The 27,695-nt window shown below is 34.0% G+C and overlaps 1 protein-coding gene across 7 annotated transcripts in view; it reads left to right on the forward strand.

Annotated features, from left to right (window-relative positions):
* The window catches only part of DYNC1I2 (dynein cytoplasmic 1 intermediate chain 2), a 53,975-nt gene that overhangs the window by 21,411 nt on the left and 4,869 nt on the right, over window positions 1-27,695 (forward strand). For all 7 annotated transcript variants that reach the window (XM_043487829.1, XM_043487832.1, XM_043487827.1 and 4 more), the window contains 9 exons: window positions 1,117-1,232; window positions 11,630-11,725; window positions 11,930-12,092; window positions 12,194-12,293; window positions 12,779-12,904; window positions 13,784-13,930; window positions 14,289-14,402; window positions 14,695-14,828; window positions 15,730-15,874. In XM_043487829.1, the coding sequence (XP_043343764.1) occupies window positions 1,117-1,232; window positions 11,630-11,725; window positions 11,930-12,092; window positions 12,194-12,293; window positions 12,779-12,904; window positions 13,784-13,930; window positions 14,289-14,402; window positions 14,695-14,828; window positions 15,730-15,874 (1,141 nt within the window). The remainder of the gene's footprint in view (window positions 1-1,116; window positions 1,233-11,629; window positions 11,726-11,929; window positions 12,093-12,193; window positions 12,294-12,778; window positions 12,905-13,783; window positions 13,931-14,288; window positions 14,403-14,694; window positions 14,829-15,729; window positions 15,875-27,695) is intronic.

The following is a 27,695-nucleotide window of genomic DNA, read 5'->3' on the forward strand; positions in this document are numbered from 1 at the left end:
TTTTCTGTAAGATATTTCCAAGGTAGAAAACACATGAAAAATTTCTTGTGGCCCACATTTGGGACCTTAGAGAAAATTAATTCTTTAAATGTAGTAATTTTATTAAACTTTTTTGTACAGGATTTTGAAAAGGATGTTTATATAAGAAAAAAGTTATATTGCCAAATATATATACATATATATATTTCAAATATCCAGCTTTATGTTCTTGTAAGACAGATTCATTATTGAGAATTTTGGGAGTTTGGAAGCATGCTATATTTGGTTTAGAATTTAGACATCTACTATAATAAGAAAAACTTCCCCCAGATACAGAATAAAATATATTTTTCTTTTGGTACATTTTCATTATCCACAACTCTCTTCTGTTTGTCAAAAAATAGTGTATTTCACTTATTTAAAATGGGAGTGACTTTAGTAATTGCATGATATTCAGAAGATATGTAGCTTTAGTTTAGATCTAAAATAATCTGCACAATAGTTTGTCTATGTGTGAATCAAGGACAATATTGATCACACAGATTAGAGACTTTAAGTTTAAATATTTTATTTTATAATCTAGATTAACTGTATACTTCTCAATTTCTGCAAAATATAAGTAGAAAAAGTTGTTTTCAACAGAAAGTTATTTCTCACTCTTAAAGCCGATGTCTTCTAATGGTGAAGGGAGACTAAATGTGGTATGAGTGAGATCCATATATTTAACTCTTAACAAAAAATTCCAGAATCATATCCCTGCTAAAAACAGTTCTCATAACCAACCATATTCAGCAGTCTACTTTGAAATTCCCATCTTTTTACTCTGTTATTACCCACACATTTGTTCTAAGAAACTAGATTATTTGCCTTTTTAAAGTGAAAAATAAACACCTTGAATGATTCAGAAATCTCTTTTGTTCTTGCTACCTTCTAATTCTTTTGTTAAAATAAAGCCAATTAATTGTTCATTTAAATTTTCTTGAATAAAACAGGGGTTTAAATTACACTGTTGGAAAAAAAAAATTACACTGTTGGGTATACTATATTTAATTCTTACTTTTCCCAAAAAACATGGTTTGATGTAGTTAAAGTGTATCATTTGTAGTGTTTGAAAGTATTTGTGTTCACTTTATTCAGACGAGGACCTATTAAACTTGGAATGGCTAAAATCACACAAGTTGACTTTCCTCCTCGTGAAATTGTAACATACACAAAGGAAACTCAGACTCCAGTTATGGCTCAACCCAAAGAAGGTGAGTATCTGTCCTTAAATATGATTGTCATTAATCCCCATGTTAAATAAGGGGATTCTTTTTTTGTTGTTGTTTGGCATATTTTCTTAGGGGAACATTATAAAAATAATACTCTGAGTTTCTATATTTATGTATTTGCTCTTTAGAGTTTTAAAACTTTTTCTAGTAGAGTTTAATAGAAGTATAAGCTATATGTATGTTTTTAATTTTGTTGGCATAAATACAAATATTTCCATTCTCATTTTGTTGTTGCTATGTGCTGCTTTAGAAGCAAAAAATAAATTTAAGAATGTTCTATTTCTGTGTCATGAACGTAATTCTTCCCAAAATGAGAGTATATCCAATAGTAAATGAAATAATGTAAATTATTTTCTTTGGTGCATACTGTATTCTGATATACTGCCAATTATCTGTATTAATGAACAAATCTAGACCTAATTCATAAACTTCCTATTTTATGATTTAAGGGCTCTACTATGTTGATTATATAGCAGCCTGTAATCTCTGTGAAACAGAAGGAGTATACATAGACATTATTTTGAATGTGGAGTCCTTTGTGTCTTAAATCAGAAGGAGCTGACCATTTTTACAGTGGGGACTAATTTTAAAAATCTCATTGAATAGCTAATGATTTAAGCATAAACTTAATGTGATAGTTCTTGTTTTTCCAAGAGAAGCTAATAAATTTATGTTAGATATAAGAGAAGTTTACTTAAGATCCCTAATGCAGATTCACAATTTCTTATCTGAAACCTATGGAGGTGTATGTATATAGGGATTCAGAATTTTTTACATTTCAAAGAAGTAATTAAGTACTATATGTACCATATGTAAATACTCCAACAGCATCTTGGGCATAAATATTCAACAGCAAAAGATACAAATATTCAAACTGAGTGAGATAAATAATGATTATAGATACCTTTACTTCTGGTCATGTTAGGGTTTACCACCAAAAGAGTTACGGATTTTAGAGTTGATGATATTTTGGAATTGTGGGCCTATTATAATCCTTTTAGCAGTCTGTACATAAAGAACATTTTTCTTCTCCTCAGCCAGAAAAATTTATTATTGTTTAATTGTAGAATATCAAGCATAAGCACTTTATCAAATGTTTAAGTTAATTTATCTCTAAAATTTCAATTAAATTACCACATTTCTCCATTAAGGAGAAGCAAAAGTAATATTCATTGCAGAAAACCCCAAGATACAAGTAAGCAAGAGTGGGGGGCGAGGGGAATCCTTGAAATTCCTAGCTTATTACCAATGAAAATCTTTAAATTTTCACACTTATATATACTTCAAAAGAAAATGAGATATTATAACTCTTTATATAGATCATCACATGCACTTTTAACAACTCTCCTTTCCTTGCCCCCTAAGGATGGACATGACATAAATATCATGAACTTTTCCTTTGATTTTCTTTATGTTCCCAAAAGGACTTGACATTATTGTGTGTACAATTAAACTCAAAAATTTTGAGGAAATTGGAATAAGTTTTTGTCCAATAGTTTTTTTTATAACTTAACCATGTGAATATTCATTTCTGTGGATACATTTTTTTTCATTCCTGCTGCTCCATCGATTGGTAAAATAGCTTTCACATGTGCAGAATCCCTCATCTTACCAGAAAAAAAGTCCTTGATGATAGATTTGTTTGAGACATAAACCACTTTAAAAAAAGAAAAGAGGAAAGATAAAAGTGCTGAACTACCAATGTGGAGAAAACTAATACTGTAGGATTCTATAATTTCCAGAAAGTATTATTTTACTAACTAATATGTTCAAGTATTGAAATGTCTGTCTTTCGGGAGCTGCATTATTAGATATGTTAAATGAGAAATGCTAGATATGTTAAATAGAAAGTAAGCAAAATAGCCAAAATGAGGGTACAGTATCTCATTTAAAAAATAAATCAGGCTTTTTTCCTTATAATAATAATATGAAGATTTAGTTTTATTTATGAAATGCATTTTAGATTGTTTTAGAATGTAAGGCAATTCTGAAGCAATTTTAGGTAATGCCTGTTGTAATACACCTATAATTATATATATTGTTTAAATGAAGGCTTCCATTTTTTAAAATAATTTTTTCTAATTACTGTAGTATATCATAGAGAATTTAGAGAAGACAGAAAGGATAGGAAATATGCCTGTGATACCACTGTGTAGTAGCCATTGTTAATATTTTGTTTCCAGTCTGTTTTCTACAGTATGTTTTTTCAAAAATTATATATGTATACGTATACAAGCACACATATGGTTTTATATCCTACCTGAAATTTTCATTTTTAGTTGCTTATTCTTGACATGCATATAAATTTTAAAGTGAACATGTAATAATGTCTTTGAGCTAATTTGAATGTATAGCTACATAGTATGTGACTGGCAGTTTTGTAAAAAATGCTTTTTTTCCATATTTGAAATTATTTTGAAATTAATGGGAAAATTTAAAAGATTGTGATTTGTAAAGTAAGCTGGCTACCCAGAAGTTCAAGATAAACTGTATTTATTCACTTGGAAATTAGTTGCATGAGTGCTAAGTCACTTTGGTCGTGTCCAACTCTTTGCGACTCCATGGACTGTAGCCCACCAGGCTCTTCTGTCCATGGAATTCTCCAGGCAAGCATACTGGAGTGGGTTGCCATGCCTTCCTCCAGGGGATCTTCCTGATCCAGGGGTTGAACCTGTGTTTCTTATGCCTTCTGCATTGCAGACAGGTTCTTCTATTTAGGGCAAGGCTTTTAGCATCATCGTACTTCAGCTTTTTTGCCAAATTTTCCAGAACACAATAGGGACTGTTTCTTCTTCATTGCTATAATGCCTGGTCTGGAGAGTGCATGATGTGTAGTGAGTACAAACTCAGTAAATATTTGGTGAAGGAATTAATTGCTTTTGCCTACTTAGGAGAATGATTTACTTACTTGAGATTTTTTTTTTTCCCCATGCCTTTTCTTGGGAAGTAACTGCTGGGAAAATATTATTTTCTAGTGTTAATACTATAGTAACAATATTGATGAAATTGGATGAGAAAGTATAGTCTCATCTTGATTTTAATATGACTATATCATGTTGTAATCATTATTTGCTCTTAGATCCATAAATGAAACATACATCCTCCCTTACAGCCTTCTGTAATTCCATGATGACCTAGATACAAACATATGCTGTTACTCTCTGTTCTGTGTATCCCTGTGAATGCTGTGAGCAAAATTGGACCTGTTAGCATCTCTCAAATATATTATCTTAGCTACTTGTTTGTTACAGTTCTTCAAACCTCATATTTAAATTGGTGACTGAAAATTGTAACAGCAGAATGCTTACTACATATCAGATATAGTATAAGGCACTTTATGTTATCTCTGATCCTCTTACCAAAACCTTGAGAGTTAAATACCAATTCTGTTTTCATATGAAGAAGCTGAAGCTGAAAGAGAGCTTATTAAGGGTAAGATTATAAACCTAATTTGGCTGATTCCAATATATGCTTTCTCTCCTACGCTGTCACTGAAGCAGCACTTTCATTCTTTTATGGTAGTTACCTGTGTTAAGAAATTCAATTTATATTAATTATAGTCTAGTACAAATGTAGATACATATATGTACAGGTATCCTTTGAATTTCAAAAGTTCACTTATGCCACTTGGGGAGTGTGACAAACCCAAGCTCCTTCCCTGGAAACTACAGTCAGCATCTCAGCAGAAAGCTGCCATAGCTTTATAGCTTTAAACTGTCTCTGAGCATCTGCTGTATTTATTCTGTGCACCTGTTAAGATGTGTCCTAAAGTAATTGCTTCTTCATTTTACATCATTTCAGCTTAAAGTTTTCAAGGATTGCTCTACTTTTGGATATTGGGGGGGGGGGGGCTTGTAACTGATACAAAAGTTTTTTTAAATAATGCCTTCTCTGCTTTTACTGTATTTCATTTTTTTCATTGCTGGCCATAACTAAATTGTTGGCTTTGACCTGTAGTTTGAAGAACATTTCATTAAAAGATAGCATGGCTTACTTATTGATTGGTAAATTTGCACTTATTTGTTGGTAAATTTGCATCAGATAATATTTTATAGTGATTGACTCAGAGTAATGAATAAACAGCTTTGGTCTTTTATGTTGTTAAATAGAATTTTTCTTATCTTCACTAATAGAGGGTAAAAGTGGCAAGATACATAAACTGAGCCCAGTTTCTAATGGGTACACCTATGTACCACTCTCTTTAAAATTTTCCTCTGTGGACTAGACTTAGATATTAGTTTTATAAAGATCCACGTTTATTCATTTGCAAGCTAGCGAGAATTCAGTGATTCTACTAGTGTATTGAGTGTATGCTATCTACTTGATTTTTTTTTTAGTGTAAGGTTGAGGTATATAGACCTCCTTGTAGCTCAGATGAAAAAGAATCTGCCTGCCATGCAGGAGACCCAGGTTTGATCCCTGGGTTGGGAAGATCCTCTGGAAAAGAGAATGGCAACCCACTCTGGTATTCTTGCCAGGAGAATCCCATGGACAGAAGAGCCAGGCAGGCTACTGTCAGTGGAGTCGCAAAGGGTCGGACGTCATTAAGCGACTAACACTACACTACTGCTGAGGTCTATAAGTGAAGGAGAATGAGAAACATACTGTAATACCATGGGGCTGTCCTTAGCCTTTAGAACTATTTATAAAAATGAGATTTCCTGTCTGTATCATTACAATTATTTTCATGTCCAGGGCCCTTACATTGTTTCATTTCCCAATTTATGGAAGTTTTAGAAAGAGGGGTAAAAAAACCCCTACACTTAAAGTTTTATAATGAGAAGACTTGGTGCTTAACTCTACCTCTGCTTTTCCATTGGTTTAATACAGAGCTTCTCAGACTTAGCCTCCTTGGCTCGCATTTAAGAATATGTAATAATTTCCAAAACTCACCATGAGACAAAATTGCGAAATTCACAGTTTGAGTGTAAAAGACAGTAAATTGAACTTGGGTAGGCACTGTAATTAGTACAAAAGTAATGCTAGTTATCAAATTGAAGATAAAAATTGGTCTTAGACTTAACTCCCTTTTTCATTTTTTAAAAAATGGCTGAATCTATTCTTTTGAAAAGCACATGTTCTTGCTTTCAAGTTTACTCTGTAAGTTGATAGTACCATTTCTGAACTGAGGTGCTTTGCTGTCTTAAAGCACCTACTGTGAATGAAATTGACTAGGAACATGTGACCTTAGTCAATTTCGCTCCCGGCAGGTAAAAAAAACTTCTCATGGCAGGAGTGTAATACCCACAGACACACGCCTGGAAAAGTTACTTTCTTCCCTTATCTTTTAGAAGTTTTTAACTTTCTTGAAAATGGCATTGTCTTTTCTTATTCACCAAGATCATCAGCATGGATTTTTTGTTGTTGTTGCAATTTTTAGACACAGATTTTTAAAGAGGAAATTCCAGAGTTTAATCAGTTTGTTTACACCTGAGGAAACTGAGACCCAAGAATGTTCATTGATGACCCTATGGTCACAATATAAAAGAATATCAGGCCACAGTCAGAACCTGGTTCTTGATTTCCATTGGAGTGCTATGTTTCTCATATCATTCTACTTTCTTATCTGTGTGGAGTTTCATAATGGTTTTTGGTATTGATTTAGTAATCATATTTTTCCTCAGGTACATGTTGATTAGAAATATATAATGTGTAGAAAAATGTTATATGTAAATAGCTCTTAATTTTTTATTACATGATCTTAACATCTGGAATCCACACTTCCCAAGTAGACTAAATTGTTAGGCCTTCTGGCTAATATTATTCTTGTCTAAAATGGGTTTAAAAAAAATTTTTTTGGAGTAAATAACATATGTAATAAGTTAGTTTTAACCCTCCAAGAATCTGTGAGAATATAAAAATAATTGAAAATTGAAGCATTTGTTCTTAACCATTATAAAAGACTTTAATCAGCATATTTAAAATTGTGGCCTCAGAAAAGTGTAATATTTATGAGATCACAAATAACAGAATCTGTGTTAATGATGCCAGTACTGCCTAAATAAAAATTTGAATTTTACATAAAATGAGACAATGTAGAGAAACAAATTCTGTGTTAAAATAAATGGTATAATTAAAGTATTACTCTTTATTTATCTCCCAAATTAGCATTAGATCTGTATTCAAAATATTTCCTGATTAAAATTTTCCCTTGTTAAATATCTAAATTGTTAAGAAACAAGTGACCTTGCATTTGATTCTAGGTGTTTAAAAAAATAAAAGGAATGAATTCCACTGATACATTCCTAAAGTTTTGTCCTAATATTTTCTTAATGTTGATTTTTAAAGAATAAAGTATAAGAATATTAAAAAAAAAAAGAATATGAAATTATGGACAAATGGATCAAAATGAAGTGATTAAAAAGGATATTGAACCAGAAAAGAAAGGATTATTTTGAAAATATTAAAGGAAAATCATTCATATCTAACATGTAATTTTAAACTTATGATTGAAGTATTTCCTTCTAATAGTCTCATTTTGTTTATGAAGTTACTTATAAGTAGAATTTTTATAAATTAAATTATGTCTTTATGTGCAACACATTTTTCCTGATATTTGGAATTCATTGGCAATTTCCTTTGTAGTGAGTAATTACCCTACTTTGTAAATTAGGAATTCTTCATTAAGATATTAAACTATCTTAAAATAGAGTACATCAGTATGATGAAACTAGTTAATAAATTTATAGACAACTGTTTCCTAAATAGCATTAATGCACAAATGATATAGAATTATTTTTGACCTCGTGCTAAGAATTAATTGTGATAAATGATAGATTAAAGAGTATCAGTTTTTAGTGAGTATTTTCTAGGATCTTGCATATTCCTTGTTATGTGTTACAATATTTTAAAATAATTCAAAGGGTGCTTTGTGGCTTATTCTTAGATAGCTCTTTAACGCAATGTGACATACAGATGAGAAAACTTGTTCTGAAGACTCCTTCCTTCAGCTTAACAAAAGCCACCCATTTCACAGATGATTTAACTTTGATTAACCTACTCCATTGTAACAGATTATTCCAACAACTGGAATTTCATTCTTTCATGTTATTTCTAGGTGCAGCTTAATTTACAGACCGCTTTTCTTTCCATCTCACCAAAATACATCACAATTTTGATGTTAACTCAGTAAAAATTCAATGGTTCATTAAACCTAATCTTAACATTCATTGACAAGAGGTTTGTCATTTTAAAAGTAACTGCTACTTTTATGCATTCTTTATTGCTCAGTTTATAATCTTAGATTCCCTGTCAGAGAAAGCATGGAGTTAACTACTTAGCATATTGCAATGAATATTCATCAATAAATTGATGTGACATGGCAGTCCCATTTTTCAGTCTTCCTGCTCTGTTGTAGTGTTTTTCAGTTTTAAATATATTACGGCTTATTACATATAATAGGGACTAGCTTAGAGAATCTTTAGAATTGTAATATTTTTGGTCATGTTAATACTTTTTTAGTAGCTAGTTGTATTCATTTTTGATAAGACTTTGTTTCAGAGGAACAGCCTCTAATGATAGTGATGTTAGGCATTTTTTGGCCAAATATTTGGTATGTGTAGATAATCAGCTTAATAATAAAAATATTTTTAAAGCAGATCATTTTGTAATGTTCTTGGAATTTTTCTTAGTGTTAGCCATTTTATGAAGCTTGATTCTTAAGTATCTGAGTTTTTGAATCAGTTTTTAATTCATATAGAAAGAGGTAATGCATTCATTCTAAAATAAAATCCTGAAAACAAGTATTTAAATACATTGTAGTCATGATTCAGCTACAACTAAACTATATGGGCAAATAAACACGACAGATGCCATGAAGTGGGCAGTTAGATCACTGTCTACCATACTTCATCTACATTTTAAATTTTAAAAGGAAAAGAGTGTCTGTAAGCATGATCTTTTCTGTTAAATGTGTAGATTATGAGGTCACTTAGCACTAAAGTACTGACCATATGCATTATGACAGGAATTTGACACCTGTCATTGGAAATGGTACTTAGAAGCCGTATAATGCAACAAAGTTGAGAGAGGAAGATATGATGTGGATAGGAGGCTGTAATTTATAATTCACAACGCTTCAGGATGACCTGTCCAGGGTGACTCAGATCCCTGTCTTTGATTTTAGGATTTACATACAGTGAACTTACTAGTCAACAAAATTGATAACTGATAGTATTAGATGAAAATGGAAAAGTATGTATTTTCAGACTTTATTTTTAATTGAAGTAAATATCTTGTTACTCTAAAAGTCAGCTTAAGTGTAATTAAATTATTTTCATTACATTATACTGGCAGGTGACTTGATGATAGAATTTCATCGTGATGTTTGAGTAGTACAGTATAGAATTGTTACCACATACACTGTTCTCAGATTAATAATCCATTGTATATGAGAATTCATCTAAAAGGGAGTACTGTCTTTCTGTTTCTCTGTGTGATTATTTTGCCCCCAAAAAAGCTTTCATTTTTTTAAGTAGCACAAAAGCTGTAATTGGCATGCTTTGTAAGGAAGTGTCAATGTGCAAGAGAGTGGCGATCACTAAGAATTCTTTTGCGTGTTCTTTCCCCTTTGCACCACCGCCTCCTCAGCGGGGTCACTGAGATCACTAGCTTTTCTTGAAATGGCCATTTTCACTGGCAGGTGCATTATACCCTGTATTTTCAGATTGTTTTTCCATTCTGAATGTTTGGCAGGTTGATTGCTCTGGCTGCATTGACGGAGAAAGGGCTGACAAATGCGGTTGGGCTGGCTGAAAAGACAGTGATTACTGTTTTCCTTTGTGGCTGATTGAGGCCCTTGAAAGGAAAAATTTTAACCTTCACCATTTGGTTCAAAAGTATGAGCATATATTGAAATCATTCGTGCCATTTATCCTAGTTCTGTAAACTTGTCAGAACGTAAAAATCGCTCAATTTCAAGTAATGTAGGATTGGCATACGTCATTATCATTTTGATTAAGTTGGAGGTTGTATCATTGTGTGCATTATACAGTGTCATTTAAAGCTTTCTTTCCTAAAGGTACAGTTATATTTTTATTGCTTATACTATAGAGTTAGAAAGATTTTCATAGCTTTCCAAACCTAACACTATGTGTGTGGTTTGGCAGCTGGTGTGGCCTACAAGCTGCATTTTGTTTGCAGGGTAAAGGCTTATCTGTAGGCCTCCTGGAGTGTGGGTAATTGCACAGGCTCGCCATTGGGGAGAGACAGGATTGGAAGCAGTCAAGCGGAAGAATGTTATGCCATCCCATTGCCACCTTGTAGCAGAAAGACACAATCCCAGCAGTGCCATCTGGTTGTTGCTATCTAGTCAGCTGGCCTGGCTGCTGGGACCATGACTTGGCAGCTGGTTCCCATACTTGACCATTCTTTTGTGTATGTCGTATGTTAGTGTGTTTTAGATAATTTTGAACATGGGTCGGGGAAATGACTATAACAAGTAAAGTCCCCTTATTGAATAGGCTCTCATTACTTGAGATGCACTCTGCTACAGATGCCTGCTGCCATTCCCTTATAGACAAATGACGCATCTGTTTAGGCAATAAAAATAAGCATTTTCTTCATAAAAATCCATCTCCGTATGTAGTGAAAGAGGAGGTAGGCAGAGTTGTATGTTCTATAACATTTTAAAATAAGTAATTTAAAGTTATTTCCTGGTTTGGTTGTATAAGAGAAGAGTTAGTCATTTTTAAAAGTCTTATAAACATTGTCTATTGTCTCAATGTGTATTTTTATTCAAGTTAAGAAAACATTATTTTAAGTGCTTATTGCCACATCATATAACAGTAGATAATGAGACTTGCATTTAAAATGACAGAATAGAAAATGTGGTCTCGTAGCTATTATCTTTAAAATCTGCCTCTCAAATAGCAACCTGAGAGTTAATGTAAGCCGTCTTTATGCCATATGAAGATCCATTAGACACTGATGGTTTCAGATCACAAGTAAGCAGCCAGCTCTGTAGGCTATTTTAGACATTTGATTTTCTTCATTTTACAGCATTAATGTGTCAGCATGCTACATAAAACTATGTAGGAGTTGCATGTTGTTCTGTCTGGAATGATAAATGCTTGCAAGCTTTTAGAGATTTCCATGAGGAACTCATCCTAGTTGCTTATATATCTTATTTCAGTTTATGTAGCTACAGAATTTGATATGGCTGTTGCTGACTTACCATGTTAGGTATGTATAAAGAAGTTCCACTTAATTCTTTTTTAAAAATTGTATTGATAAAATTTACATTGTTTCTACTCCTTTTATGAGTGGTTCACTTTTGCTTTTACCTGAAAAGTTGTGATACTTTCTGAAATAATTACCTCAAGAGCTATCAATTATTGTCATAAAAATAATTTTTGTGTTACTGTTTTGTTTTTATTCAGATGAAGAAGAAGAAGATGATGTGGTGACTCCTAAACCACCTATTGAACCTGAGGAAGAGAAAACTTTAAAGAAAGATGAAGAAAGTGATAGTAAAGGTATCTTAAAAGAATTTAACTTAAAAAAAAGAATTTAAAAAATTTTATTGATTCCTGTTAAGATTGTTTTTTATTATTTATGCACTAAATCAAAGAGGTAATCTGCTTGAAAAACGAGTGACATTCATTGATCCAAATTATGATAGTGAGGTGACATGATTTGAGTGGCATAAATCAGACTTTAGAAAAACATTTGTTTTACAGCTCCTCCTCATGAGCTGACTGAAGAAGAAAAGCAGCAAATCTTGCACTCTGAGGAATTTTTAAGTTTCTTTGACCATTCCACAAGAATTGTAGAAAGAGCTCTTTCAGAGCAGATTAACATCTTCTTTGACTATAGTGGAAGAGATTTGGAAGACAAAGAAGGGCAAGTATAGTTGCTAAAATTATGGTGTTAACAATGTTTACTTTAAGAGTGAGAAGTTATAACACAGTTGTTGGTTTTTTGTTTTTGTTTTTTTTCTGTAGAGAGATTCAAGCAGGTGCTAAACTGTCGTTAAATCGACAATTTTTTGACGAACGTTGGTCAAAGCATCGGGTTGTTAGTTGTTTGGATTGGTCATCTCAGGTAAATTACAACAACAAAATTGGTTTCTATTTACCCATTTTTGAATTACAGTAAGCAGATAGTTGTATTTTAATTATGGAAACTTTGTATAATTAATGTATATTATAACAATGGATGATGACTCTAATGTTATGGTTGCTCTAATGTTATGGCTGCCTTATGTACTTAGGAAGAAAGGATTGGGAACACTATTTATTTATGCCACAGCTTAGTTTTACTTATTTTAATTGCTTACCCATTTTAATTCTATCCTTTGGATAGAATTGCAACACATTTTAATAAAATGTTTTAGCATTAAGACCTTTAAAATAACCTTACTAATTGAAAGTTTTACTAATGTTGCAGAGAGCATAACTCTAGAGATGTATTTCTTGATGAAGGGTTAGGAATTTGCATTTTCAGAATAATAAAAACAGTTGAGTGACTAGGAATGTAAAAGAGTTATTATGCATAGCATTTTTTCCCCATTTGATTCTTATGAGCAGTATCCAGAATTACTGGTGGCTTCCTATAACAACAACGAAGATGCTCCTCATGAGCCTGACGGTGTGGCCCTTGTATGGAATATGAAATACAAAAAAACTACTCCAGAGTATGTGTTTCACTGCCAGGTAAGATAGTCTTTTAGCAGTCTTCCCCCAGTTTAAGAATTCACTAATGAATTTAGACAGTGCCTTTTTTCTTTTCTTGTCAACATAATGATTTCATTGGATTGGCATTTACTAAACCACCCCATATTTGCAAACAGATGTTAACAAAAAACTGAAGACTTCCTTCGACATGATCTCTGTTTTCTAGCTTTTCTGATGTCTCTTATGTTTAATCACACCTAAAGTCCTTTGCTGTTGTGATTTCTTGTTATTGTGATTGATTGTATAAAAGGAATCTTTTATAAAATGTCTTTCCTGCAGTGAGTTTCTCAGGAACTTACTTGCTGAATATACAATTAGATGGTTGGCCCACTGAATTACTTATACATGGCCTGAGGAGTTGGAACTAGATAGTTTTAAGTAGAAACATATGTTTGAAGTAGGAAACAGATGCAGATTTTTAAAGTGGATTTAGTGGGAGGTTAGAATTTGCAAGCCTTTGTGGTTGCATAAGTTATCTTTTAATAATATAATAATTCTGCAAAACACTTAACTGAATCAAAACTAGCATTATACCCTGTTGTCAGATTTCTGTCAAAGGATAAAGTAGAGCCAGTTATCTTTGGATTTAATGCTGTAATCAAATAGTTTTTGCTTTGTTGGATAAATTGCTTAAATATTTCTGTAAACAGTCATTACATTCGACTTAAGCAAAACTATTCTAGAGCTGTATCTTTATGTTCTTAAAAAATATGACATTTTTAAGTGTATTTACTGATGGTTTTATTCTCTGGTAGCTTACAATAAAGGGGAAAATGTTTTTGGTTATAGATTTATTCTTATAACTTGTCATATTTCTTTCATTTGACCCTTAAATATAAAAATCTTACTTATTTGCAGTCAGCCGTTATGTCTGCTACGTTTGCAAAATTTCATCCAAATCTGGTTGTGGGTGGTACATACTCAGGCCAGATTGTGCTGTGGGATAACCGTAGCAATAAAAGAACTCCCGTGCAGAGGACTCCGCTGTCGGCTGCGGCACACACGGTGAGTGAAGAGGCTGCTTCCATTAGGTCTCCTTCATCATTAAATACTTAGTCGCATCTGTCAAAATAGTCTCAAAATGTGTTTCCTTTGATGTGTGAATTCCTCATCATTTAGCAACTAAGAATGAAGCCTTTTTTTTTTTTGTATTTTTGGAAATCTATTTTATTAGAAACTTATCTCTCTTTTAAGATAATCTTTTGTTAATCCACAGAATAGGATCAAACTTCACATTAAAAATACCCTTATGATGTGAGACTGTTTGGATATGAAACAATACCTGTGATGATACAGTAAAAATTATTTCATCTTTTTGGTGAAAATAATTACAGAGAACTTTCTTTAATATTTCTTTCTTTAGCATCCTGTATATTGTGTAAATGTTGTTGGAACGCAGAATGCTCACAATCTGATTAGTATCTCTACTGATGGAAAAATTTGTTCGTGGAGTCTGGACATGCTTTCCCATCCACAGGTAGGTTAAACTAGGAAAACTCTGAAGTTTTGAGGCAATATTGGTATTTTTTTTAAGTCTATAAACCCCAGCTTATATTTTTCATAGATGTTTTATAATAGTATTATAGTAACAGTTTATAAATCTAAGCATGTATTAAATATAATCTGTGATATATATACTTCATTTTGAAACCTGCTTTTAATCAATTAAATTTATGTAAGTAGTATAGTAAAAGAACTAAGACTAGAAAATGTTCTTAAAAATTTAAAAATTGTAAGTTTACAAAATAATCTCAATTTTTTCTGTGTAGGATAGCATGGAATTAGTTCATAAACAGTCAAAGGCAGTCGCTGTGACATCTATGTCCTTCCCTGTTGGAGATGTCAACAACTTCGTTGTTGGAAGTGAGGAAGGTTCTGTGTACACAGCATGTCGCCATGGCAGGTAAATCTAAACTGAAATTTGCAATTATTTAAAATTCTCCCTTGAATAATCTTATTAAACAATTTGCCTCTTAATTCAAGTAGAAATCTCTCCTAGAGCCACTTATTTGTGACAGGTTATTTAAGTTCAGGTATATGAAATTAAATACTTTTTAAAAATAAAAGGTCATTTTAGATCATAATGTGTTCTAGTAATAGATTTTGAGGGGTGTGGTGTGTTGTGATTTTCATATATGTGGACGTGCTCACAAAAGTTAGTGGTAGGAAGTAACATTCCGCAGTTACAAATGCAAAAATTCACATACTACATACTGACCTTTAAAGTTGTAAATAAGATTTTCAACTGTTTTTCCATTTCGATTTATTTGGACATTGAGCATTCTTGGCTCAAAGTTCACTTCTCCTGATAATTGTACAGTAATGTCACGTACACATTTTAAATTGACTAGTATTTCTCCTGCTGTTCAATCTGTTTTGAAATTGTCTAGCTGTACTTTATCAATTGCTTCCTGTAAAAAAAAAATTGAGTGTCCAGATTTCATCACAAATACAGATCACCTTCACTTGAAAGTGTTTGTTTTAAAAGTAACCAAGGTTCTCTCTCTTACATGTAGCATCCCTTTGTCTCTATTCCACCACCTCAGAACCTTAGATATTGGACTTTTGAGTTCTGTCATCAATAGCATGATGTTTATGGTTCCAAAATGTACTTAATACTGCTTTAGTGGTGTTATCAGATATGGATAGAGTAACACTCAACATAATTATTTTGATGTGTTATGAGCACGAGTTAAGTTTGTTGAAATTGTGTCAAAGTATAATAATAGATAAATCTGTGATAACATGTATTTGTAAGTGGTCTACTTACAAGAGATTTCACTATTTTCACTCTTATGAAATAGCAAAGCTGGAATCAGTGAGATGTTCGAGGGACATCAAGGACCAATTACTGGCATTCATTGTCATTCAGCTGTTGGAGCAGTGGACTTCTCACATCTTTTTGTCACTTCATCATTTGACTGGACAGTAAAACTTTGGACAACTAAGGTATCTAAAAACAGATGTCTGATCAGGTGCTCAGGTTTCTGACACAAGGTGGTGCTCTAATACCGCATGGAAAAGATGAAAAGCCTCCTAATAGCTTGGAAAGATTTACTGATAAATCAAACCTAGTAAGTTACACAGAATATGAGTGAAAACTAGATATTGAAGTTTTTTAAAAATATGCTCACAGGTATGGTAACTCCACTCATAACCAAGACCAGTTGTCCCACCACTTCTGGCATTTCAAGCATAGAGCTTCTTACTCTGAACTGAGCTGGGGGAAAAGCCTCTGAAGATCTCACATGACTCTCATATAGCTCCCCTATAGCCTGGCACAAAAGCCTTTGCTCTTTGAAGAGCTTTTAGAAGATGTTCAGAACTACAGTGACTCAGAGCTGATGGAAGCTGGAGAAAAGATAGATAAAAACTGTTGTACAATAAGACTGTGCCATAAACTTGAGCCATTAGGAAAGTACTGTGTAAATGCTTATAAATTATTATAAGTAAATTTATTTATATTATTTCATATTAAAATCATTTTATATTAAATAAGTAAATTTATTATAAATACTTATACATAAGTAAATACTTATGGATGCATGTATATTTTTGTTGACCACAGTACATAATACAAGTTGTTTGTGTTTAAATAAGCCTCGAAAAACCTTTTATGTTATGAAGTGCTTCCTGATCCTCCAACAATTCCAGAAATATGTGACTTTGCCCTGAATTATTGAAAGTCTCTCAAGGCAAATCCGAAGTGCCTTTACTTTGCTGTCTAACTTTTCTGCAGTGTTACATTGTTGCTGACAAAGTTGCATTCTTAGAACAGCAGATTCTATTTAAAATAAGTTAAATTTTAAGCTGTGTTTTGTCATGTTTTCATCTGCCTTATCCTAACTTTGATTCTTCAGTTTCTTTGAGAAAACCTGGTGCTCTGAAGAGATTTTCTTTACTATTACAGTGGAATCATTTATTTATCAAATGTTGACCTTTGAAATCAGGCATGAACTCACTATTCACTCTTGTCCTTTCCTGATGGTTTCTTTCAGTGTTGTAGGAAGTGAGTTAGAAAACTGTCTCTTAAAATTGAACGTTTTCATGTTTGGGATTGACTTTCCTGGTAAAGAATCTGCCTGCAACGTAGGAGACCCTGGTTTGATTCCTGAGTTGGAAAGTTCCCTTGGGGAAGGGATAGGCTACCCACCTCCAGTTTTCTTGGACTTCCCTGGTGGCTCAGATGGTAAATAATCTGCCTACAATGCAGGAGACCTGTGTTCTATCCCTGGTTTGGGAAGATCCCCTGGAGGAAGGCATGGCAACCCACCCCAGTATTCTTGCCTGAAGAATCCCTCTGGACAGAGGAGCCTGACAGGCTACAGTCCATGGGGTCACAAGGAGTCGGACATGACTGAGTGACTAAGCACGTTTGGGATTAATTAGCAGGCATTAAAAATAGCATTTAAGTCTAATGAAGGAAAATTTATTAAAAACTGTTTAACACAGTGTCTATCTAGCATTATAGAGACTTCACAGTGTTCATTCAGTTCCTCCTTTTCTCCTCCATGGAGATCAGGCAGAGTGTTAATGTATTTAGTTTATCATCTGTTTTCTTTCCCGGATTGCTCTTGAATTTTTGTTTTTGAATGCGATTTATACAGTGGAGAAAGGTAGAGGTAGAAGATTCTCACGTCTATAAGCAAAGAAATGCATAATTCAGCTAGCAAAAACAAAGCAAGATGCAGAATTGGAGAGATGAAGCCAATTGTTTCTCTTTATGCTGTAGGTGGCCACCTAAGTGGCTAGATTTCTGGATATCTGGATACCTTACATCTTAGATTGTTGGCCAGTACCCTTTTTCAGTATTTGAAAAGAGTCTTTTTATCTATTTGTAGATTTATTATTTTTAATATCTCAGGGCTTCAGTTTGCCATCCTTTTATCTTTAAATTTGAGGCTTCCGAAATTCTTAAATATACCACCAAATACAACTAGAAAATGAAGACTTCATCTTGCCTAAATAAGAACACTACTTACATCTGTGACAGTGGACTGACTGGTGCTTATTTTGTGGTACTACACAGCTGGTTGATTGGTGGTTCATATTTTTTGTTTTTGTATTTTCCTGTATTTCAATGTAAAACTGCCTACTGAATAAGAATGACAGCCAGCCATATCTCTTTCTTTGCTAATTGAGCTAGGCATTGTTTCCTTCTTAAGCTTTATATAGAAGACTCATTTATTCATTCAGCTGTAGTACATGGCTCTCCCTTCCCCCCACCACCCTGTTCTTTGGTCACTCTAATGTTAGTAACCAAAGAATAGGACAACACAGAACAGGGTGATTTTATAGAAGATGACGTACCCTCAAAACTATATCAGAAGAACTACTTTTTTATTCTGACTTTTCATCACACAAATAGTTCTAGTCTATGAAGGAAGAAAGAGCAACAATCTGCTAAGTGTTTTTTTATTTGGCCATATTATGACTCCCAAAGTCATTATTGCTTTGATTCTGGGTTTATACTTCATGGGTAATTGTGCTACTGGTCTTCATTTCTTCCCTAAAAAACTTGGTAGAGCCTCTCTGCTCTCCAATACAATGATAATGAATAATAGGCAAAATTGTAAGATAATCTCTTCGTAAAAACATTGTTCCAGCTTAAAAAGCTTTAAGCTTTTTAAACCAGTATCTTCAAATTCATAACTTTAACAGACTTTAAATGTTTTTCTCTTTGCCTCTACTTGCTAAGTTTTCTGACTCTAGGAATTGAGTCCCCATAAACTGGAAGAATGAATCATTAGATATTGGTGTATCTTTGTATCCTTTAAGATCTGTCTGTGCCCTGATAGCGAAACAAGATTCTTTTTTCTCCCTTTCTGTAAGTCCTCTGTCTACCACTTGAAGTCTCAGTTTGGTACTGCCTCAAATTTAGTTTCAAGTAATCTATCTGCTGTCATCTTCTAGTTTTTGCAGAGTCAGGGATTTTAATGCAGTAACAGGGTTCTGGATCATCAAATTGTTTTTTTTTTTACTTTTTTGAACTCAGTTATTTTTAATGAAGAAGATAGATAGTTTCCGCATTTTTATGAAGTTTAATTTAAACCAACCAAGATATTGCTTCTAATATAGTTAACTTTTTAAAATACCAAATTTTGAAAATTCACAACAGAAGTACTTTGGCAGTCCTGAAAAATGGTAGGAGGAATAGAATAGTTATCTTGACGATAACTTGAGGATTCCATGAACACTTGATTAGGGGTAGACCTGATAAGTGAGATTAATATTCCAACCATATTTAACTGTACTTACTACAGATTACTCTTAAAATATAAGAATTATTTATTTGGAGGACAAAATGTATTAATATATGCACAGTATATTCTAATCTCAGAACTGATGCCTCTCAGCATATTTACTGTAAAGTGACAAAGTTAAAATCATTAATGTATTTCTCAGACTAGGTAGTTCTTGAGCTTTTGTAGTCCATATATACCTTAAAATTTTTTCACAGTTTCTGATGTCTTAAATTCCCTCCTTACTTGAAAAGCTTTAACCTATTTAATGCTTCTATTTAACCCTGCATTAAAACAGGGTTAAAGAGACTATATCAAATTATAATTAATTATTAATTATAATCATTATATATTATATTAAATATTTAATATTTAAATTTTATTTAATATTAAGTTTATAATTTATTTACTATTAAATATTATAATTAGTTATACATATATAGAATTATAATTAACTAATGCTTCTAATAGCAACTATGCACCTACTAGACAAATTAAAATGAAGAAATGCTCTGAAGTTGGGATGTTTCTTGGAAAATGCTGACTGACCATCAGGACCCAGGCCTCCAGGGCAACATTTACTGTAATAACTTGTTGTTGGCCAGTGTCCAGCCTGTCCTTTGCATATTCAGAAATTCAGTTTTATCAGTCTACTGGAGTTGATTAGCTAGGGAGTGCTAATTAGAACTCACAGGTGTCTAAGACACTGATACATTGGAGAAGGTCAATTTGTTAGTTTACAATGAGAAGTAACTGCCAGAAGGCCCAGAATTCTTTTGATTCGTTCTTTTTGGCAGATGTATTTGCAGACCTTTTGTTTGTAAGAATTTTAGAGCAGCAGTGACCTTTAGACATCATCTAGTCCAGTAGCTCTCAGTTTTGGTCATATTAGAATCACCTTGGCAATTTTTAAAACTTTTAGTGCTCATACTTGCCTGACCAGTTCATTGTTTCCCTGTACTGGACAACCCGCATGGGAAACCAAATTATAATCAGAAGGTTGCTTGGTGAGCAAGGAATTGGAGCAAAAGACGTTTTCTAATTTGAATGTTTAATAGCATCAAGCAAGGATAGCCTGATTCATTCATTCATTCGTCTTCACATAGAGATAACCCTGCCATAGGTGGTAATTTTCAGAGTCTGTTGACGGAGACAGTGTCTCCAGAACAGTGCTTGAATTAGGCATTTCTTCAGTTTTCTTATAAGATTGTTTCTTTATATTTCCATTCCTTTTAATGGATACATACATTCCTTCTCAAAAAGTTACTATCTTCTTTCAGGTTGTATAGAAAGGTGTTTCTGCCCTTGGAATTGTTTCTTTTTAATGAGAATCTGTTTATTTCTATCTTGATTCAAGTGAGGACGTACTTATTTCCCAGTTCTCTGGAGAGTACCTCACTGTTATGTTCATGGATTTACTATAGGGACTCTTTGGTTATTAATCTAGAGCTCCCCAGGTTCCCCCAGAAAAATATAGAATTACTGTATTCATTTCCTGGGGCTGCCATATTAGATTGTCACAAACTGAGTAACTTAAAACAACAGAAATTTATTCTCTCACAGGAGGCTAGAAGTCTGAAATCAAGGTGTTGGCAAGGTTGGTTACTTTTGGAGGCTCTGAGGAAGAATCCATCCTTCTTTCCCTCTCTCTTTTGTAGTTTTCAGGGTTGCCAACAATCTTGTGCTTTTTGGCTTCCAGGTACATCACTTCAGTTTCTGCCTGTTGTCACATGGCACTCTCCCTACATGTCTGTCAAGATTTTTCTCTTCTTTTAAGACAATAGTCATGCTAGATTCAGGGCCTACTCTAAGCAGTATAACCCCAGTTTAATTAAGTCTGCAAAAGACTCTTTTTCCAATAACGTCACATTTACAAGTTCCAAACAGACTTGAATTTGGCAGTGAGTTGGGGGGCTGGGGTGGGCAGGACACTATTTAACCCAATACATAATGTAAAGAACTAAAAAATATATGTATATGGTTTGTCTCTTGACCATTCAGTGTTTATTTTCACCATGTACTATAGTGAGCTGCCTTTGATTATTCAAATGCTATCTGTTGTTCAAGAAACAATACATTCTTTTGATTCGTTCTTTTTGGCAGATGTATTTGCAGACCTTTTGTTTGTAAGAATTTTAGAGCAGCAGTGACCTTTAGACATCATCTAGTTCAGTAGCTCTCAGTTTTGGTCATATTAGAATCACCTTGGCAATTTTTAAAACTTTTAGTGCTCACCTGGCACCTGAGACTGATTAAATCATAATATCTAAGGAGACTTGGCAACACCATAATTTTGAAAATCCCTCCATGATTAGGGGGATTACAATGTATAGTCAAAGTTCAGAACCACTGATAACAGAACTTTTGTTCTGCAAATGAGGAAGTAGGGGCCTGCAGTGATGAAATGACTTCTCCAAAGCCTTAAAGCTAGTTATTGGTAGCGCTGAAATAAGAGTCTAGGTCCTGTATCCCTCTTCAGCTCTTTCCTGCTGCCTCTCTTCCATTTAGGCAGAAGTTCTCATCAAATTAAGAAAAGATATTACTATTAAAAAGTATTTCAGATGATCCATTTGGGATTTCAATTTGCAGTGTCATATATAGGATTAATATATTAATGAACAATTTTGGTATTGTGTGTGTTCTTTCTTTCTCTTTGAGGGGGAAAATTGTTAATCCTTGGATGACCATGTTTTCTAAATTAAACTTGAAAAAATTACCAAAGGTTTCTAATTACATTTTATAAATTTGGAAACATATTGCCATTTATTGTATTTTTATTTTTAATATAATCTTTTACCCAGTTTTAATGCATCCTGCTCTTTTCCTCTGGCTGCATCATAGTCCACTGAATTAGATGAAGAATTTTATTAATAATTTCCTGAGACATTCCACAATCTTTTCACTTTATATATAATTTTTATGTGTTTTAATCAAATTAGTATATTAAATTGTTCATATTTTATAAAAATGGAATCATATGATACGTACTTATTTGTGTTTGGCTTTTTTGTTCATTATGTTTGTGAGTCATTCCATTTTGTTGAATGTAGTTGTATATTGTTAGATTGTTCATTGTCTCAGGCATATAGTATTCCCTTATGTAAGTATACTATAATTTACCCATTCTGCTGCTGATGGTATGTGGGTTGATTGTAGTTTGGGGTTGGGTTATGGATAATGCTGCTATGAGCATAGTTGTAGGTGTCTCTTGGTGAACATAAGCACTTGTTTCTGTTTGGCATATACTTAGGAGGGAAATACTTGGCCATGAGATATGCATGCTTTCAGTTGATACTGCTGAGCAATTTTCCAAAATAGTTTTACCAGTATTTCAAATTAAAAAAAATATTGTACCAATATATATTCTTAGAGTTGAACATGTATGTGCACATGACTGTGAACAACTGTTCTTTGATGAGAGACCATAAAATTGCCTAAAAATGGGATTGTCTTGAAGTATATAATCACCTCAGGATTTATAGACCTTGTTGTTCAGTCACTAAGTTGTGTCCAGCTCTTTGCAACCCCATGGACTGCAGCATGCCAGGCTTCTCTGTCCTTTACTGTCTCCCAGAGTTTGCTCAAACTCATGTCCATTAAGTTGGTGATGCCATCCAATCTTATCCTCTGTCATCCCCTTCTCCTGCCTTCATTCTTTCCCAGCGTCAAGGTTTTTTCCAATGAGTTCACATCAGGTGGCCAAAGTATTGGAGCTTCAGCTTCATCAGTCCTTCCAGTGAATATTCAGGGTTGATTTCTTTTAGGATGGGCTGGTTTGATCTCCTTGCTGTCCAAGGGACTCTCAAGAGTCTTCTCCAGCATCACAATTCAAAAGCATCAAATTCTTTGGTGCTCAGCCTTCTGTATGTTCTAACTCTCACATCCGTACATGACTATTGGAAAAACCATAGCTTTGACTATATGGACCTTTGTCGGCAAAGTAATGTCTCTGCTTTGGAAAACACTGTCTAGGTTTATCGTAGCTTTTCTTCCAAGGAGCAAGCGTCTTTTAATTTCGTTGCTGCAGTCACCACAGTGATTTTGGAGCCCAGGAAAATCATTCACTGTTTTCCACGTTTTCCCCATCTATTTGCCATGAAGTGATGGAACCAGATGCCATGATCTTAGTTTTTGAATGTTGAGTTTTAAGCCAGCCCTTTCACTCTCCTTTTTCACCCTTATTAAGAGGCTCTTTAATTCTTCTTCACTTTGTACCATCATCTGCATGTCTGATTCCAGCTTGTGATTCATCTAGCCCGGCATTTCACATGATGTATTCTGCATATAAGTTAAATAAGCTTGACATACTCCTTTCCCAATTTTGAACCAGTCCATTGTTCCATGTCCAGTTCTAACTGGTGCTTCTTGACCTGCATACAGGTTTCTCAGGAGGCAGTAAAGTGGTCTGGTATTTCCACCTCTTTAAGAATTTTCACAGTTTGTTGTCATCCACATAGTCAACGGTTTTAGTGTAGAAAATGAAGCAAAAGTAGATGTTTTTTCTAGAATTCCCTTGCTTTTTCTGTGATCCATCGGATGTTGACAATTTGATCTCTAGTTCTTCTCCCTTTCCTACATCCAGCTTATACATCTGGAAGTTCTCAGTGCAAGTACTATTGAAGCCTCGCTTGAAAGATTTTGAGCATTACCTTGCTAGCATGTGAAATGAGCACAATTGTATGGTAGTTTGAGCATTCTTTGGCATTGCCTTGCTTTGGGATTGGAATGAAAACTGACCTTTTCTAGTCTTATGGCCACTGCTGAGTTTTCCAAATCTGCTGGCATATTGAGTGCAGCATTTTAACAGCACCATCTTTTAGGATTTTAAATAGCTCAGCTGGAATTCCGTCACTTCCACTAGCTTTGTTCATAGTAATGCTTCTTAAGACCCACTTGATTACACACTCCAGGATGTCTGGCTCCAGGTGAATGACCACACTATTGTGGTTATCCAGGTCATTAAGACATTACTGTGTAGTTTTTCTGTGTATTCTTGCCACTCTTCTTAATCTCTTCTGCTTCTGTTAGGTCCTTGCCATTTCTGTCCTTTATTGTGCCCATCTTTTCTTGTAATGTTCCCTTGGTATCTCTTTTCTTGAAGAGATCTTTCCCATTTTGTTGTTCTGCTCTATTTCTTTGCATTATTCACTTAAGAAAGCTTTCTTATTTTTCCTTGCTATTTCTAAGCAGGCTGTTTGTTAATTATTGATGTGCATCAGAACCTTTAGTGGAGCAACACCAGAGAGACTCATGATGCACACTGAAAGTGGGACCTTGCATCTGGATTTCTTAAAAGCTCTGCAAATGATTGTGATACTCATCCCAGTTGAAATCCACTACCTTAAAGGGAGACTTCACTTGGCATTGTTGCCAAGGGGAGTTAGAGGAAAATAATGATCTTAAGAGGGAAAAAAACTCTTACTTTCTGTTTTTAGCTTACTTTTAAGTTCGGTGAAAATTTTTATTTTCTTAATTACAAACAGATTTTTTTTTGGCTTTTAAGATAATCGTGTAGTTGACATTTACTTTGATACCTGGGAAGTTTTAGATTTATAATTTTAAACTTTTTGTTATAGAAAATTCCAAATAGATACAAAAGCAGAAAGATGAGTATAATTAAACCGTTGTGCTCATTACCTGCTCCTAGAATTATCAACACATGACCAACCTTGTTTGATCTATTCCTACATACATTCCCTCCCTACCACTGGATTATTTTAAAAAAAGACTTATAATATGCAGTATTATATCTACAAAACAAACTGTAATACTACCATATCATTGTTGCACCCTCCCCCCAAATGAATAGTGATTCCTTAATTTCATCAAATAGGCGATTGGTGTTCGATTAAAAAAAAATTTTTTTTTGTTACCGTTTGTTCGAAGCCGAATCCATATGAGGTTCATTTATTTGTGATTGACACATCCTTTGAGCCCTTCTCTTAAAAATCGGGTTTCCTTCTCTGTCTTGTTTTCTTGCTGCTACTGCTGTTGAAGAAACCAGTTTGGTTGTCCTGTAAGTTTCTCACAGTCTGGATTTTGCATTTTGTGGTATTGTTCATACTATTGTGTATAGTTGCAGATTGTTTATAATTCTTCAAGGAGAAGCTTGGTGTCCCCCAGTCCTTATGTTGATGTCTCTTCATCCTTTTTGGTCATCTGGAGCTTCTTCTGCAATAGATTCCTCAGGAGGTGCTCGTGGGTGCATTGGTCCTGTATTCACAAGAGTCTGTTTATGAAGGTCAGTTTGTGCTGTCTGCTAAGTTGCTTCAGTCATGTCCACCTCTTGTGATCCCATGTACTGTAGCCCGCCAGGCTCCTCTGTCCATGGGATTCTTCAGGCAAAAATATTGTAGTGGGTTGCCCATGGCCTCCTCCAGGGGATCTTCCTGACCCAGGGATCAAACCCATGTCTCCTGTTTCTCCTGCATTGCAGGTGATTCTTTACCACTGAGCCACTGGGGAAACCAGTTCGGCTGTATATAAAGTCTACAGTCTACCTTTTTTGATTACCTTAAATATATTACTCTTGTTTTCTGGCAAAAGCATTGTCAAAAAGCCTGATGACAATCCTGGTTTTTTTTATTACCTCATAACTTGGTTTAAAAATCTGGATGATCAATTTTTTTTTCTTTTTTTTTAAGGGTTGATTGTGTAGATACACAAGATACTCTAATTTGAATTTCAGGCTGTCTTTTATTTTACGAGAGTTCTCTAAAATTATTATTTTTGTATTCTATAGTATTGCTTTGATTTTCATTTTTAGGGCCTGCCGTTATAGGTATATCTTTGTTAATCTCATTTGTCTATCACTTTTTAAAAAATTCAATTTATCTCTTCTTTTTTTTTTTTAAATAATGGTGTTATTGAGGTATAATTCAGATACCATAAGATTCATCATTTTACAGTGTACAATTCGGTGGTTTGGGGGTTTTGTTTAAGCCGTCCTGGTGGTATGAAATGATATTCCATTGTGGTTTTGATTTGCATTCCCATGATGGATAATGATGTTGGACATCTTTTCAAGTGCTTATTTGTGTTTGTAGATCTTCTCTGGAGAAATGCATATTAAAACTTTGCCCAGGTTTTAATTGGGTTCTTTGCCTCTTTATTAAAGTTTTGTTAAGAGTTGTAGATACAAGTTATTTACAGATATATTATTTCCAAATATTTTTGCCCGTTGTATAGGCTCTCTTTTCACTTTCTTGAGGGTATTATTTGAAGCACAAGGGTTTTAAATTTTGATTTACCCCAATATATATACTTTTTTTTTTGTCATTTGTGCTTTTATTTCATCTAAGCAATCATTGACAAGTCCAAAGTCACAATGACTTACTCCTGTGCTTTCTAAGTTTTACTGTTTTTACCTTTTGTATTTAGAAGTTGTATTATTTTACCTCTTATATTCAGATCTAAGATATTTTTGAGTTAATTTCTTTTGATGTGGGGAAGGAGGGTCCAACTTCATTCTTCTGCGTGTGTATATCCAGTTGTCCCAGCATCACTTGTTGAAAGGACTGTTCTTTTCACATTTAATTGTCATGACATCCTTACACTCGTTAAAGATCTTTCACAATAGCTTTGTGTGAGATTTGACTGAGATCCTTTTTTTTTGTTCCTTATTATCTGATAGTGAAATGAGTTTTTCTCTATGTTTAAGGAAGAGGAAACGGGCATGGATAGCTTTTCTAGTTTCATGTTGTTGTTTAGTCGCTCAATTGTGTCCTACTCTTTGCCATCCCATGGACTATAACCCGCCAGGCTCTTCTGTCCATGGGATTTCCCAGGCAAGAATACTGGAGTGGGTTGCCATTTCCTTCTCCAGGGGATCTTCCTGAACCAGGGATAGAACCAGTGTCTCCTGTTTTGGCAGGTGGATTCTTTACCACTGAGCTGCCTGGGAAGCCCTTTCTAGTTTTGTGGTCTAGGTTAAAGCTCTCCTGGGTTTTTTGCAAAGTAGATATATCTCTCTCTGTCTCTCTTGTGCTTTCTGAAATGTATCTTTTCTGTTCCTCTCCACCACCTTTATCTGAACCTTCTCTTTCCCTTGTCCCTATTGCGCTGTATTCCACAACTTGGATTCCATTCCCTTCAGTTTCTTTTTGGCGAGACTTTGTCTTGGAAAGGGAGCTTTGATTTGTTAATTTTGCTAGTTTTTCAGGGCTCAGACTGCATCATTAGACCTTACTTATATCACAGTGGAGTCTGCCTTCAGTGTGTAAATGGAATTGTGTTAACTCCCTCCCAGTCTCTACTGCTGTTCTCAGACTGACCTCCATGCTGTCCAGTGATCACCCGCTGTGTACTGTGAGGCTTTTCTGTTCTATTCTCCAGCTGTGAGAAGCTCTCGTGCCTTCCTGTACTTCTCACACAGATGTACCATGCAGATCTCATAGTTGGCCAAGGTTTCCACCTGTTTATACATTTGAAGTTTTGTCTCCTGATTTTGTTGTAGATGTTGTTTAGGAATCTTTGGCTTTGCTATCCTCAGTGCTTTGTCTGGGTTTATGGGGAGATTTAGAGGAGAT

Source organism: Cervus canadensis, chromosome 15 (assembly GCF_019320065.1).
Source record: "Cervus canadensis isolate Bull #8, Minnesota chromosome 15, ASM1932006v1, whole genome shotgun sequence".
Taxonomy (NCBI): Eukaryota; Metazoa; Chordata; class Mammalia; order Artiodactyla; family Cervidae; genus Cervus; species Cervus canadensis.